The sequence below is a fragment of the Psammomys obesus genome, unplaced genomic scaffold (assembly GCF_907164565.1).
Source record: "Psammomys obesus unplaced genomic scaffold, mPsaObe1.curated_primary_1811, whole genome shotgun sequence".
In the NCBI taxonomy this organism is placed as follows: domain Eukaryota; kingdom Metazoa; phylum Chordata; class Mammalia; order Rodentia; family Muridae; genus Psammomys; species Psammomys obesus.
The window spans coordinates 2,946,594-2,961,786 of record NW_026596101.1 but is presented as its reverse complement, the minus strand read 5'-3'; the positions used below and the strand labels follow the sequence as shown (position 1 = coordinate 2,961,786).

The following is a 15,193-nucleotide window of genomic DNA, read 5'->3' as shown; positions in this document are numbered from 1 at the left end:
GAAAGTTACAAGATTCATAAGGGCCATTCTCAAAATTATGTAAGGAGCAAACACTTGTTGAGGAAAAAAGATGCTCCCTTAGGAGGAGCTGCAAATGGGACAGGAAGCTGAACAGGGTTTGTGAGTCATCATTCATGCTGGGATGGGCCTTTCAGCAATGTTCCTGTAGGTAGCTCCAATAAATTTTCTGACTTGAAAAGGTAGACTCGGGTGGAATCTTTTCTTTGAACTGTCTTTGGTGCCTTATTGAATAAATGTTGAATAAATGTCAGTTCACATTTTCCCAGGGGAAAAACAATTCTCAATACTTCATGACTACAGGAAGTATTCTGTGTCAAGCAAACAGTAGATCAATTCTATGACAATTTCTTCCTTTCCTGGAGAAACACAAAGCTTTGATTAAAATGACATTTCAGTGTGATCAGTGGGAGATATCTAGCTTCCGTTAAAGGCAGACTGAACACCGAAAGTTTTCCAAATTCTTAACATATCAAAGATAAGAAGTCAACCAATAGTGCTATGTTAATTTTTGGAGTACTGAAAGCATCTCATGTTATGCCCCCACATCTTTCCATAACCATAGAACTAGGGAAAAAAGAAACATGGAATACATCCAGCTGAGCTTTGCCTGACCTTGAGCTATCTCTAAATCTGTGCACTGTAGTTACACATGCTCTTTGCTATGTTTCTTCATGCTTAGGCAGGAGCAGCATGAACTCTTATATATCCTCAGTCTTAAATGCCACATATGTCCTTAAGTTTAAAATATCTGAAAGGGGTTAGAGGAGAAACATTTTCCCAATATCCTTTCTGAAACGAGCTAATGTGGTACGTACCAGCCGCAGAGATTCCATTGGTGCATTGCTCCTAAGGATCCTGCTGAATTCTTCCCTCCTCATTCATTAGTTTGATCCCCATCTTATGAGGTTGGAGTTGCTATTATTTTTATTTTGGAGTTGAAAAAAAAAAAAAAAAAGGAAAGATGGAGAGAACCCATGTAACAATGTGTGTCATGTAGAAGTCTTTGAGACAATTGCTATAAAATACTTGCTTGGATCTTGGCTTGCTTTATTCTACAAGTATAGGTAAATGTAAGTATGAGTAAAGCCATACTTGCAACCCAGGAGCTGAAACTGGGTTCTGGATTTATTGAGATTGATGGTACATAGCTTAAGGTAGAAATTCTAAGGCTAAAGGTTCTTCCCAAAGGCCTAAGCCACTTCGGCCAAGATGAAGGACAATCTTTTCTTTACTTGGCAGAATCTCAGATAGCCAAGGCAGGATTAGGCTGGAGTCCTGGAAAAAGGCTTAAGCTATATGCAGATGGGCACTTACTCTCTAATGAAAGGGAGTAACCATGGTTATTAACTAATTTATTTCACTAATTGGCTAGTCACAAGAAAATGGTATAAACTACCCATGGTTAAAAAGGTAGTGCATTATATGATAAGCATCATGTGAGGAAACAAAAATCAACATGACTGTGGCTTTGATCACCTACCCCTGAGGGGGGAGCAGCCTTACCAGGCCACAGAAGATGACAATATAGCCACTCCTGATGAGATCTGATAGACTAAGATCAGAAGGAAGGAGAGGAGAACCTCCCCTATCAGTGGACTTGGGGAGGGGCATGTGTGAAGAAGGGGGAGGGAAGGTGGGGTTGGGAGGGGAGGAGGGAGGGGTTTATGGGGGGATACAAAGTGAACAAAGTATAATTAATAAAAGTTAAAAAAATCAACATGACATTAAAAGTGTTGTAAATCATGTTGATAAATCACCCACTAAATATGACATTAAAATGAAAACTTGAAGCTTATATCCTGAATATTCTCTTCTATATGCTGCCTTACTTTCTATGTAACTTTATTTTTTTAGTACTAGAGATGGAATCCGTGGCTTTGAGCATGCAAAGCAAAGTGGAAAGATATCCTAGGTTTTTTTTATTTTGTTGTTGTTGTTGTTCTTTGTTTGTTTGTCTTATCAGACATACCCAAATGCTGTTTATATCTGATAGAAATATTTATATATCTAAAGAATGCCATGTGACCAGTGAAGAATAGGAGAGAAAAGTGGTGTCAAGCAACTGACTGTGTCCATCATATACCATGTAGTATCTAATGCTTTTCTGATAGATAGAGAACCATGAATCCAGAAAGGATATAACTTCATGGAACCTATAGTGGAGATGGAGACAGTATAAAATCAAAGAAGTTGAATATAACTATAACCTAAAACTAATTCTATACAGGAAACTGTCCTTGGAGAATGTATAAGTAAAGAGGTTATGAGTGAGAACATGCCAGAAAGAACAACTTAAGTAGCAAAAGAGAAACAGGCCAGGCTGAAGTAAACAAACTTAAATACAAAGAACTTGTAAAAATATTCCATGGATGAATGAGTCTATTGAGATCTGAAAGTCAGTCCACAAAGATGAAGAGTCAGGAAATTGAAACACACAGAGTTAGAAAATAGTAGAAAATTTATCTGCAAAAAGCACTCAAGTACAGCTCAGTAGAATAATGTTGATTCCTAGTGGAGTTTAACCAGAAAGTAGAGATTGTGGCCTACCATAGCACAATTCATTGTCAAGGACTTAGGGTTTTCCCTGATAGAAAAGACAAAGATCACCAGTTGCCCTGTCTAACCTATCCTTTAGATGCCATACATAGGTTAACATATCTGGTTTCTAAGGAGCTCTATTTTATAGGAGTACATATCATAGTCATAGATATGCCTGGATCACAGAAAGATGACTGTAGCTCTACTCTTACTGACTGTATGACTTCACATACCCTTTGACCCTTTGACCCTCACCTTTTCACCCACACAATAACATCACCCCATGAACAGGAGGTGATTGCTAAATTCACTTGATCCTCCAGGAACCAGAAAGCTACGGTGATGGGGATATGGGTAGCATCCAAACTAAATAGCTTAATGATACAAAAACGATACAAAAGAATCATTAATGAACAAAAATCACTTTAAAATAAGGTCTCAGAATCTCTGAATAGTAAATCAAATAAAATTTTTGTTTTGAGGTTTAAAATAAGCAACTTTTACTCAAGATTACATATTACTATGGTAAGTATAATTCATGTTTTCACAGCTATCATTATCCTTAAAAAGAATTTAAATCTGATTAAAAGCCTACTTGTCACAATAGTCTAGAAGATCTCTCAATACAATAGGACTTTCCCAGTGTTAACTAACATAGGCTTAAGCTCTGAGATGGAGGTGCAGCCAAGTCGTCTTCCTGTTTAGCAGAAGGTCATTGGGATTGCTGTCTTTCTCCTTGCCATAGTCATTCATGACATGGCTTTAAGTTTTCGCTCACCCTCTGCGGTCATTGTATTTGTAATAGTGCCTTGTGTGTTGTGTCTCCTAGCTCTACATACAAACCACCACGCTTACAATCTCCATGAACCTAAGTGCGTCAGTGGCGCTGGGAATGCTATACATGCCGAAAGTGTACATCATCATTTTCCACCCTGAACTCAATGTCCAGAAACGGAAGCGAAGCTTCAAGGCCGTAGTCACAGCAGCTACCATGTCATCAAGGCTGTCACACAAACCCAGTGACAGGCCCAACGGTGAGGCAAAGACAGAACTCTGTGAAAATGTAGACCCAAACAGTAAGTAACTCTCCTTATCTTTGCACCCTGCATCAGAAAAACTCTAGAAAATGTGATGTGTGTTGCTGCTCTCTGGAGTAAGCTTGCCTTGTGGATGGTTTGACCTAATGAATGGTAACTGCTGCTCCTCTGGTTTTGATTCATTTCTGCTACAATTTTCCTGGTAGAAAGCTTTTCACAATTCTGCCTAATTATTCTTCTGTCTCTTTCTCCTTTGCTCCAGAAACATCCAGTGGGGATAAACATGTCTATCAGGGCTCTTTTATCAGACCCTTCCCACCAGGGAAGTAACTTCCTCTTAGAAGGACTACTTCCTGATGGGAAACCAACTTCCTGTTAGAGCAATAGCCATACCCAGTGAACATTAGAAGCATTAGAAGTAAAATTAAATTTTTGAAGAGCTTTAGAAGCATACCTTTCTTCCACTGGAATATGGATGTTGACAAAAATCATTGCCAAATCAAGTCTTTTAGAAACAGAAGCATAAAGTATGGAATAATGATGTTAAACTTTCATTAAAGTATACAGGGCCAATGAGCACCTTGCTAAAGGCAGCACACAATTGGGAAAGTATCACCAAACTACTAAGAAGAAAGTCATTTTGTGAAGGACAAAAACTGATAGCTATGGTTCAGGGTTCAGAAGTGTTAGACTCAAAACACTGTGTGCCTTATCCCTAACAGCCAGGAGTCTTCAGTGTGGCTTAAGAAGGACCTAAAATAAAAGACACAGGACATCATATAAATAATATGACATTGGCTCAGATGTTAGCTGCATAAAATTCTTGATTACTATTTTTGCTAACAATGTAGTAGTGAGTACAGATTTCAGATTAAACCTAATTAATTATAAATTCCATAAGGTAGATGAAACAACTCCCAAAATTAATATTTCTATGATCATATGAATATCTATAATTATAACTATAAGCATACTGATCAGTTTCCCTGCAAAGCCCAGTTTTTGTAGCTGTTTATAATAGATTTTTCAATTTTTGGTTTTATGGAAACTTTATTCTCTATTTCAATATCACTTTTTAATCATATATATACATCCATATAAACCTAAGCATACAAATTTAACAAGATTTTGCCCCAAATCAGTAAGCAGAACAGACAATTGGAAGTCTCTCTATTTGTACTTTATAAATGAACAAACATGAACTTACAAATTCAGACAACTAATCCTACAGTGCTTAAGAATTAATCTTTTGACTGTAGATAACTTTTAATGTTCATATCCATCCTTGTTGAGTGTTTGAGTAATTTCTAAAATGCCAAAGCAAACATTAGTAACAATGCATCAGCTACTTCTAAAATATCTATCACACAGAAGCTTTGTGTGGAAGACCTTGCATTCATTTTGCACTGCAACTCTATAGGAAATATGCTCTTAGCCTCGATTAACTGACAAAGCTTCACTGCAGGAAGTTTCTATGACATGACCAAAGTCATGCACCTGCTTAGCATCCAAGGTTGAGTTAAGTTAGATCTTACTCCTGAACCCATGTTTATTCCTTTTGGCTACTGTGTGTCCTGAAGCACGACTAGCAGAACAAATCCCCAACGCATGAGTCATGAATTATTCCTTTGGTCTCTTACTTCATAATATAGCTTAATAATAATAATAATAATAATAACCATAATATAATATGATGGTGATATGATAACAATAATGATGCTGGTTGTGGTGGTGTATTGAGAGGTTCTGCCTTTGCTGAAACATACTGTGCTATGTAATAAATATGTGGATGCTGATTGTATTTCTTCAGACAGTAATAATCTACATTTAGAGAAGGCTGCCAATGTAGAGGCCTTATCATATTATTTCCAAAATTCAAATATTGTAGTGTCAAATAGAATAATTGCAATGATTTCACTGAGAACTCATTGGACAACTGTCCTTAAATTTTTTATGACTGTGTGGTTGTTCTGGTATCTATAAAGAATCATAACAAACTTCCAGGAAGAAAAATAAAAATAAAAATGAAGAGAATAGTACAATTGAATACAATCATTGTCTCCCGACCAGTCTGAAAGATGTCTGAACTTCTAGCTTCTCTGGCATTGTGTATCCATTGCCATAAAACACCAAAAAGGATAGCTAGAAAGGGGAGTAGCCACAGGAGGAGATTCATGTACCTCCAAACATTGGGATTTCTGATGACCCAGCCTTTGGAGAACATTAAGAGAACCCACTTATCCTAAGCCATGTAGCAGCAGTAGCAGCAGGTAGCCACAAGTTCTGGATCTGTGTTGTCTGATACAGCCAGCACAAGCACCAGTGTCTCTCAAGCACCCAAAAGACAGCTTTTCAAAAGAGATGATGCATCTATTTTCTATTTGACTTTGTTTTAAATAAATAACCACCCATGGTTGTGATTACTTCACTGGACATCACAGATCTGGAAAGTTGGGCATATTAAGTCAAGAGTTTATTCCTGTGATGCCCAGTCTGAGCCATAGTGGAGACTTGTTTCTGTCATGTTAGGATTGGTACTTACCTGGAACAAACATGGCTTAAATTAATGAAGTAATTGGAGATAAAAAACACATCATTTGAAACGTTCCCCAACATGCTTCTAATGTAGAAAATGTGGTATCATAGATGACAATTGCATTTGAACTGTGGCTTGAAAGTCACAAATATGCATATATGTGTATGCATATCTATCATGTATATACATATATATTTGTATTAAGACTTGTAGTGAAAATGTAAGTTAATGAAAATAGACAAAAATGTTCTGATGCTAGGAAATGTCATAATATCACATTATGTTAAAAACCAAGGATGGCTCAGATCATCTCGAGAATTTTAATTTTGGCATTGAAGACACAGGAAATGTTTGTTTAATTTAAGCTATTTGCCAAAAACAAATGACAAACAGTACAGGCACTTGAAAATATGCATCTCTCCAATGGGGAAATTCTTTTTTAAGGTGGTGGAAGATATCTGAGAAGACAGGCCAGTTCATAGTATGAACTTCAGAGTAATTAATGGACCAGAAATACTCTCCAATTCATCTTTGCTCTGAACACTTAGTGTGAATGTTTCTCAGTCCATGGTGTCTTCATCTTGAACGGCTCCGCTCCATCACTGCAGCATGCCATCCGGTGCATGACCGCTTCCACCCATCCACCTCCACACTGCACATGTTTACATGAAAATGAGCTTGCTTCTTGGCTTAAAATGTACAGACATTAAAACTGCCCTCTCCACTGCATTACTTATCAAGGATTGAAATTTTCCTCTCAAGTTGCTCCTTCAGTTAAAATTCTGATTCCTTGAAAGAAAAAACATCATTTTGGGGGGGATAAAGGGTCAAACTTTTCAAATTGTTATTATTATGTGTACACTGTGGATATATTCTATATTCAAACTCAGGCCAGTGTTTGCCAGAGTCTATGTTCAGACTAAACAATAGCAAGCCCCGGGGGCATTAGGATGAAGCTCCAAGACTTTTTATTTACATAATGGTAATTCCAGCCACAGGGCTTCAGAAAACCCAAACATCATTTGGATATTTTAGCTATGTCCCAGATGCTGTTCCTCAGAATTTCTTCAAATTCTGGTCCTCTCACCTTCCTCCTGAATCTAGCCTCCCTCTATATACTTCTGAATGTAAACTTGTATATATGTTCATGGAAAACTGTAAGATGACAAATAAATAGGAGGATGTAGTCATGCTTGGGCTGTGGCTTATGATCCTTTTCAAGCTAGATGGATGGTATTATTTGGTGGAGAGCATGACTTAATTGCCATTGGTGAATATCTTCTGGTGTCTTCCTCATCTGGAATAGTCATACTCATCAGATGCTATGTAAATTACCCTCTTGTCTCATGCTTCCCTTGGGCAAGGATTGCATTGCATAATGATGAGAAGGTGTGACCTAACCTGGTTCTACGATAGCATCCATTTTCTATGTTGATGTCTCCCAGGCTGAGAAATAACTCGCTTTAAAACAACTGGGTGGGTGCAGACGATACCCTGGTAGGCCAGTAGAACCTAATGAAGATAGGCGGCTAGACAGTCTAGAAGAGCACACCCTAGTTATTCAATATGAGAGTTCATAGCTGATAAATGACTCTGAAACAGATAATCTGAATAGGTGCTATACAGCAAATGGGATTACGCCCATGAACATAGAATGTAAGGAAGACTATATTAGAATAAGAACAATGTATACCTCAGATATAAAATATAAGATAATTTCATCATAAATATATTCTGATGTTACTCTTCTTTCTATTTTTAAATTACTATTTGGCATTGGCTCTAAGGAAAACAAGAAAAATCCTCTACTGGCCTCGAAGAAAGAAATCACATAAAATAGAAATGTCAATACTAGGATGTATTTGATTAACAAACAACAACAAAAAATAACTCTTGGCTGATGGAAAATGGATGTAGGCAACCAATTAATACCTAGAAAGTTCTGTAACACATTCCTGTGCTGTGCTGATTTGTTAATGTTCCTTGTTTTGTCTCGCTTCTTCATTTGTTTGGATCTGTAACATTCTCAACATGGCGCTACTTGTACTCATCCTTCCAGACCAACCAGGCAAAGCTGGTCAGCAAGAATGAACTAGGCTGAGGTAAAGAGGATGGCAACAGAAAGGAGAGAGCCAGATAGCTCAGTTATTTGTCAGCTGGTTCCCTCAGCTGCCTAAACTCTAGCAAGTGCAACCTAGCTACTTTCCGTTCTCTAGTGGCACCGGCACTCCCATGTTCAGAGGTACCTGAATTGTGGTGAACTGGTCTACCCCAGCCTAGCGTACCCACTGAAATAATGGGCGCGGTGTCCGTGGGTCTCTATTGCAGCCTCTTCTTCAACAACGACAACAAAACTGATAATAATAAAAAGGAATATTGTCTGCGCATTTATTTTATATATTCCTATATATTTACTTTTCCTGTAGACTGTATACCACCAGTAAGAAAGAGTGTACAAAAGTCCGTAACTTGGTACACTCTCCCACCAGCAGTATAGCTTTTGACTGCTTTCTGAAAGGTAAGAAAACAATCTCCTTTTCGTTTATTTGTTTACAATAAGAATAGAAATGTGTTTTTTTTGTGAACTCTGTGCATGACAATATGAAATTCTATCTGTATAAAGAAATAAATTTTGAAATATTATCTGTTTGATGAGCTCAGTGACAGCTCAAATTAGGTGTCTGGTATCTTTGCTGAAGAACATGATTATGGGTGTGACAACTAGCCAATCGCTTTAGAAACAGTTGCTGTTTATTCTGATACAGAGTCTACCTTAAAATAATTGATGGTTAAAAAATATTTTAAATGTGTGTTTTTACATTTTGACAATGTGGACTACTGATAGGAAAAAAGGGGGGACATGCTTCATCAGTCAAATACAAATGTCTACTTCAGTTATTATTACTTTGTTTTGTACATGAAAATAAATTTACACATTTCTGGAAATGTACCAATTCAGAAAATGTAAGTGGCTGGTCCAAATTCTGTAAGACTGACTAATTGTTTTGTTTTGTTTTGTTTTTTCTTTTCCTTGCTCTTTTCTTCTCCTTTCTTTTTCTCTTTTTTCCTATTTTCAACAAATAACTAGAGGGATATTTTATGGTGGGGATTCATGATTTGTCAATCATATTTCTTTGCCTAGAAATCAAACCAACTTTAGTGCTCTCTGAAAGTAAGGAAGGGGTCGAAGTGAGAAAATTTCCAAAATTAGCCAAAAGAATTACCAATTAATATCATGGTATTCAAAATAATGGATTATGTGACCTCATTAACTGGTCATATAGATGAACTCTCTTGAAGGCATCAGTTGCCTGACTTACCATTCATCCACATCTAGGGCATTGTTAGTCAATATATGCTCTAAAAGACTATTCTTAATTTTCTTACTATACTTATCATTTCTGAATGTCAGCCTAAGCAAATGGAATCCCAGAGAAAACAACTCTTGATTTCAAATATCTTTGTCTAGATAAGTTCAAGCCCTTCCAAAAGGTGGAAAAATAAGCAGTGAAGGGCATGGAGAAGAGTGTGAAAAGGCTGGAAATAGGCCTCAACAGATAAGAATGTGTAATGCTCTTGTGGAAGACTAGAGTTCGGTTCCCACCACCCAGAATGGAAGGATCACAACCACCATCAACTTCGCCACAGGAGTCTTCTTCTGGCCTCCATGGCATTAGCACTTGCATGTACACACACACACACACACACACACACACACACACACACACACTCACACAGAGTTAAAATAAAAATAATAAATTAGGTGGAAGATTTGAATAAATATTGTCTTCTGATTATCTCTAAACTTACTCTCTTCTTTGTAAAACATCTCAAAGGCCAATCTTTAGAGATCTACCAAAGCAGGGTCCTATCGTGGAGAGTAACATTATGTTTAGCAATGTGGATTAGTCTTTCTCTTTGTGTGTCTCTGTCATGAGACTTCTGTCAGATCACCACTCCACTCCTACAATATTTTTCTTTTTTGTAATGACATTTTGCATGCAAATAATATCTTGGCCTTAAAAAAATCCACTTAGTACTCAAAGACAGGACATGATTACTTTCAAAGAGTAATTACATTTCTTGTTGATTTTAGATGGCTATAACATCTCAGTCTTTAATTTCAGACGTATTGTTTCCACAGTTATTTCCTTTTCCCGTATCAACATGATCTGTCCTAGATTTTAAATAGGGCATTCTTCCCTACAGTGAATATGTAACTGTGTCCCAGTGAGATTTCAAGTCTCTGCAGTACAAGTGCTTGTCAAAACACTGCAGCTCATCACTTAGCAGTTCTTTTACAGGAGACTTCTTGAAAATAAATGAGAAAAAATTATCCACAGGAAAAGAAAAGATAGATTAAATATCCATCTATTAAAAATTCTCTTTAGCTTCATTTGCAATTGGTGGCTTTTGATTTAAAGGGAGCAATAGGAAACTATGTGAAGTTTACCTTTCAGTTAAAAACTACTGCTAGGGTTCTGCATGTTGGCTGAGCAGATAAGAGAGCCAGCTGCCAAGCCTAATGACCTGAGTTACATCCTGCGATCTACATGGTGGGAGAGCAGACTCTCTGAGGTTGTCTTATGACCTACACTTAATAAACGCAATAAATACATATATGCACACACACACACACACACTGTAATACAAATTTAAAAATAAAATACTGCTAGGAAGTGATGTTTAGCAACAAAACAACCTTTGTTCTGGGATTATTTTTTCACAGATTTTGATTGGTGACATTCTGAGAGAGTAAGCAGGGAGGTCACATCATAGAATGAGGACTATGAAATGGTCTTTCTTTTCCCAGTGCCATGAACATGGCACATTCACCCATTCATTACTGTGTTTTTTTCCCATTTTTTTTTTGATGGTCCTATAGATCCAAGTAATATATGTACTTGATTTTTTTTTCCTTATCAGTTTAAAGGAAGGGTGCATGCTATATATGGTTTATTTAAAAATAATTGGGAGTGAAAGATGGTCCAACTTTCGTTTTCCAAGAGTAGGCATCAACGATATACCTTAAAAATGAGAACTACCTATGTTTGGAGGTCAATTAAAGAAGTGGCCCATAGTTCCATGTTTGAATTCCTTTTTGTGTGATGGTATTCCAGGAGATGAAACAGTAAAGAGAAAACAGAAGACATAAGAATGAATCTTGTGCTAATTTGCTTTTAAAATTTTGCTTCAGCCACTGTGTCCCCAACAACCATATACAGCATATACAGCAAGTCTGGCTTTTGCTTGTAAGAGGTGAAAGGAAACAAATTAAAAGCTAGACAAAATATAACACAGCTAGAAATTATGTTTTATATAAGGGTTCTGTTTTAAAAAGTACCCTCTCTGGCAGAGGCCTAAGCCTGCCATCAGCTAAGTCAACACTGATTTCTGTTGTCATTGTTGGATTTAAGAATTTTATAACTGTAGGAAGTGCCACCAGTCTAATAACACTCATCTTAACATCTAATTATGGACGAAGGAGGAAAAAGAATCACTGATCCTATACCATAACCTGCCCAGAAAATAGGTGTTTCTCTATCATTGTTGTAGTTTCATGCTACAGGATGATGATATGATTATAAAGCAGTAGATTCAAATACAGCCTTACAAATATGGACATATAAGAATCTTGAGTTGTATGTTTGTTTAGTTTTGTTCTGAGCATGTATTCATATGTTAACACTATTAGGACATCACCTTGTGGACTTGCATTTTTTTAAGTTAATAAAGTTTAGGGAGATGGTTCAGTGGGTAAAGTGCTTGCTGTCCAAGCACAAAGTTTGAATCACTAGTACCTTTAAGTAAATTCCTGATGAGATGACAGTCCACCTACAGTCCTAGCAGTTGGGAGAGAAAAACAGGGGATCCCTAAAGCAAGCTGCCTAGCTAGACTAGATAACCAATCTTGAGTACAGCAAGAGACCCTGCCTCAGTAAATAACCAGAAGAACCATCAAGGAGAACAATTTGTATAAACCTCTGTCCTCCACATATAGGTGAACAAACATGCACACACATGTATATATTTGTGCAAGCATATACCTGCACACAGGCAAATACATGGACACCACATATACATACAAATACCACAAACAAATGAATCTTACTAATCATTTCAATTTTGTCATTAATATAATGGCATAATTTGGTACTTGAAGACTTTTAGAACTTTGACATAAAAGGCTTTATACCCTGTTGAAATTCTTTCTCTTTAGCATTCAGTGTGGTACCAGTGCTTGAACAGGAGACCACTTCAATTTTAAATCCACTTTGAAGCACTCTCTAAGTATAATACAGTAAAGAATATAAGGCTACCCCACCTTGACATTGAATCACCTCAGAAATAAATGCAGCTATAAATCTTATCAGGACTGATCCCTTAGCACATGCTCAGAAACCAATTAACACCTGCCACCCCAGCTCTGCAGCTCACGTCCCACTTAAAGAATGGGATGAAAGCACACACAGACCATAGTTTTTACAAGCACAGTGGAGTTGTACACTCCATGCCCTTAATTCATGGAAAATGCATCACAAAGTGCATTTAACCACTGCTCTGCTCTGTCCCATCAAGATTTATGAACCATGGGGTGCCCATTTGGGGGAGGGGAGCAATCAAATGAATGTCTCAGAAGCTTTAGTCTGAACCAGTCCTGAGGTGACACGAATGGGAGACAGGAATGGACAAGGCCCTCAGGGAGTTCAGACATGATGGAGGATGCTAAGGTAAGCAACTTCAATTTCATACCATGAGGGTTTTAGTAGAGGTATATCAGTTGTCCAGCTATGTATGGAGAGCATGCTCCACCTTATATGCAAGGTGGTTCAGGCAGCACAAGCCAGGAAAGACACTTAAAACAGGGAAGACTATGCACAAATAATCTGAAGCACAAAAAAAAATGGGTGCATGTTTAGGGATTCTAAATGGTTCTGCAAAATTGCTGTATCAGAGTTAGGAACACATTGTCTTAGGGTATGACATCCAGGGTACAGTCTGACTATGTAGGGGCTAAAGGTTTTGGGTTTTTTTGCATTTTTTGCATTTCCGTGCTATTGGTTATACTAACCTGGTGAGTCCCAGGCTTTTAGCCTCATCTAGAACCTGGTAGCTATACTGTTAATAGTGGACAGGAATTATGAATAAAAAAAAAATCAGTCTGTAACTCAGCAGGTAGTACTGAATCCTTCAAGACAAAGATCCCTCAGGTTCTTAGAGACTGAAGAGTTAGCTTTTTATTTTTTATTTTTATTTATTTATTTATTTGATATAGGGTTTCTTTGAATAGCCTTGGCTGTCCTGGACTCACTTTGTAGACAAGGCTGGCCTTGAACTCACAGAGATTCACTTGCCTCTGCCTTCCAGAGTGCTGAGATTACAGGTATGCACCACCATGCCTGGCCAGAAGAGACAGCTTTTAGGCTGATGTCAGATTGCAAAATGGTGTTGTGGTTTCATGTGATAAATCCTAAAATTGATGATATCAGTATTATACCTGTATCTATGTAGTTAATCTCTCTTTTGGTACAATAAGCTAGAATACAAAACCAACAAACCTATTTGTGCCTATTTCTCTCCTCTGTGACTATAAATTTCTACACCATTTATCATTGCAATCACACATGAACTTGACAATTTCCATTGGAAATGGGTTTGGGATGTAGAAATGGCTCAGTGGTTAAGAGCAATTACTTCTTTGGCAGAGGACATGGCTTCATTTCCCAGAATGCACATGGTAACTCACAACCATATATAACTCTAGTCCTGTAGGACCCAATACCCATTTCTTGCCACAGTGGCCTTTCACATGTATACGGTACACTTAGACTGATTCAAGCTCACACATGTACACAAAGTTTAAAACACAACTTTTCCAGAGTCGTCTTTGATAAATAACTGGTAGCTTTCTAATCACTGAGTTATCTCAGAGCCAGCCATTTAGGGCAAGTTTTGTCTTTTAGAACCACAATGTCACTTTAATTTAATAAGAAAAATGTGTGTTCTTAACTGAGGTCAGTTCATTTCTGAAAATTCTCCCAAATCAACTGCTATAAGGAAGGATTATCCCAATAGTCAACTGATGATTCTGTTCTGATTTCTAACTACTAAAGATGTACCTCAACTTTGCAGATTCTCTCTCTTTCTGTGTCTCTCTTTCTCTCTTTCTTTCTGCATTGAAGCTTGGACACATTTTAAATTAACTTTCTACTGGCATCAAAGGTAATCACCATTTTCTTTATGCTCTACATGAATATTCTCATAATTTATTTTGCCTTTTCAAGTTGAAGACTGGATTTGAAATCCTTATTTTCTATCTTCCTTACTCAGAGTAACCTTCAACTTGTACCAGGAGGGTGCTAGAGAAATCTCCTACCCACTGCTGTTCTTGCTTAACTGACCCAAATCCTTAGATGATTTAAATGTGAGTAGCTACTTTATATTGGTAAGTGTTGGCCATGACCTTGACTATGCTGTTATTTCCTCTAGCCAAGAATAAGGAAAACTAAACTTGGAATGTCGCCCTTGTGGTGCTAGTTGGAGTGTCACAGATGTGGCTTGCCTGTGACCCTAGATAGGACCCATTTTATGTAATTCTCAGTACTGCATAGAAACAAGTTCCATTAATGGGACACCATGCTGACATGGTGAGTCCCTTTTTAGGAGATCCCTCCTCTGTAAAGGCAGGTCACATGTGAGGGCATCCTAGAGATATCCTTAGTCACCTCTGTCCTCTTTCCTTTCCCCCTCCTCTTTACCTTCCCATTTTTCTTCCTTCTGTCTACCTCTGATTCCTTTCTTTTCTCCTTTTTCCTGTCTTTCCCATGGATTTTATCCCGTTCCCTCTTTTTAAAGTTTGTTAAGGTTTAGTTATATATTTTGTTTAATTCTTTGCATATGTACCAGTGTGTTTGTACACATGGAAGCCAGAGATGGCTAATGAGCATTCTTCTCACTTGGTTTTTAACCTCACTCTCTGAGACAGAGTGGCATAGTGAAACTGGAGCTCACCATTTCAGCTGGTCACATTTCCACTCCCAGGGATACTCTTGTTTCTATT

The 15,193-nt window shown here is 37.5% G+C and overlaps 1 protein-coding gene across 1 annotated transcript in view; it reads left to right on the top strand.

The window, feature by feature from the left end:
- The window catches only part of Grm7 (glutamate metabotropic receptor 7), an 881,798-nt gene that overhangs the window by 813,772 nt on the left and 52,833 nt on the right, over positions 1–15,193 (top strand). The window contains exons 8-9 of the mRNA XM_055628422.1: positions 3,389–3,635; positions 8,559–8,650. Of these exons, the coding sequence (XP_055484397.1) occupies positions 3,389–3,635; positions 8,559–8,629 (318 nt within the window). The 3' untranslated portion in view covers positions 8,630–8,650. The remainder of the gene's footprint in view (positions 1–3,388; positions 3,636–8,558; positions 8,651–15,193) is intronic.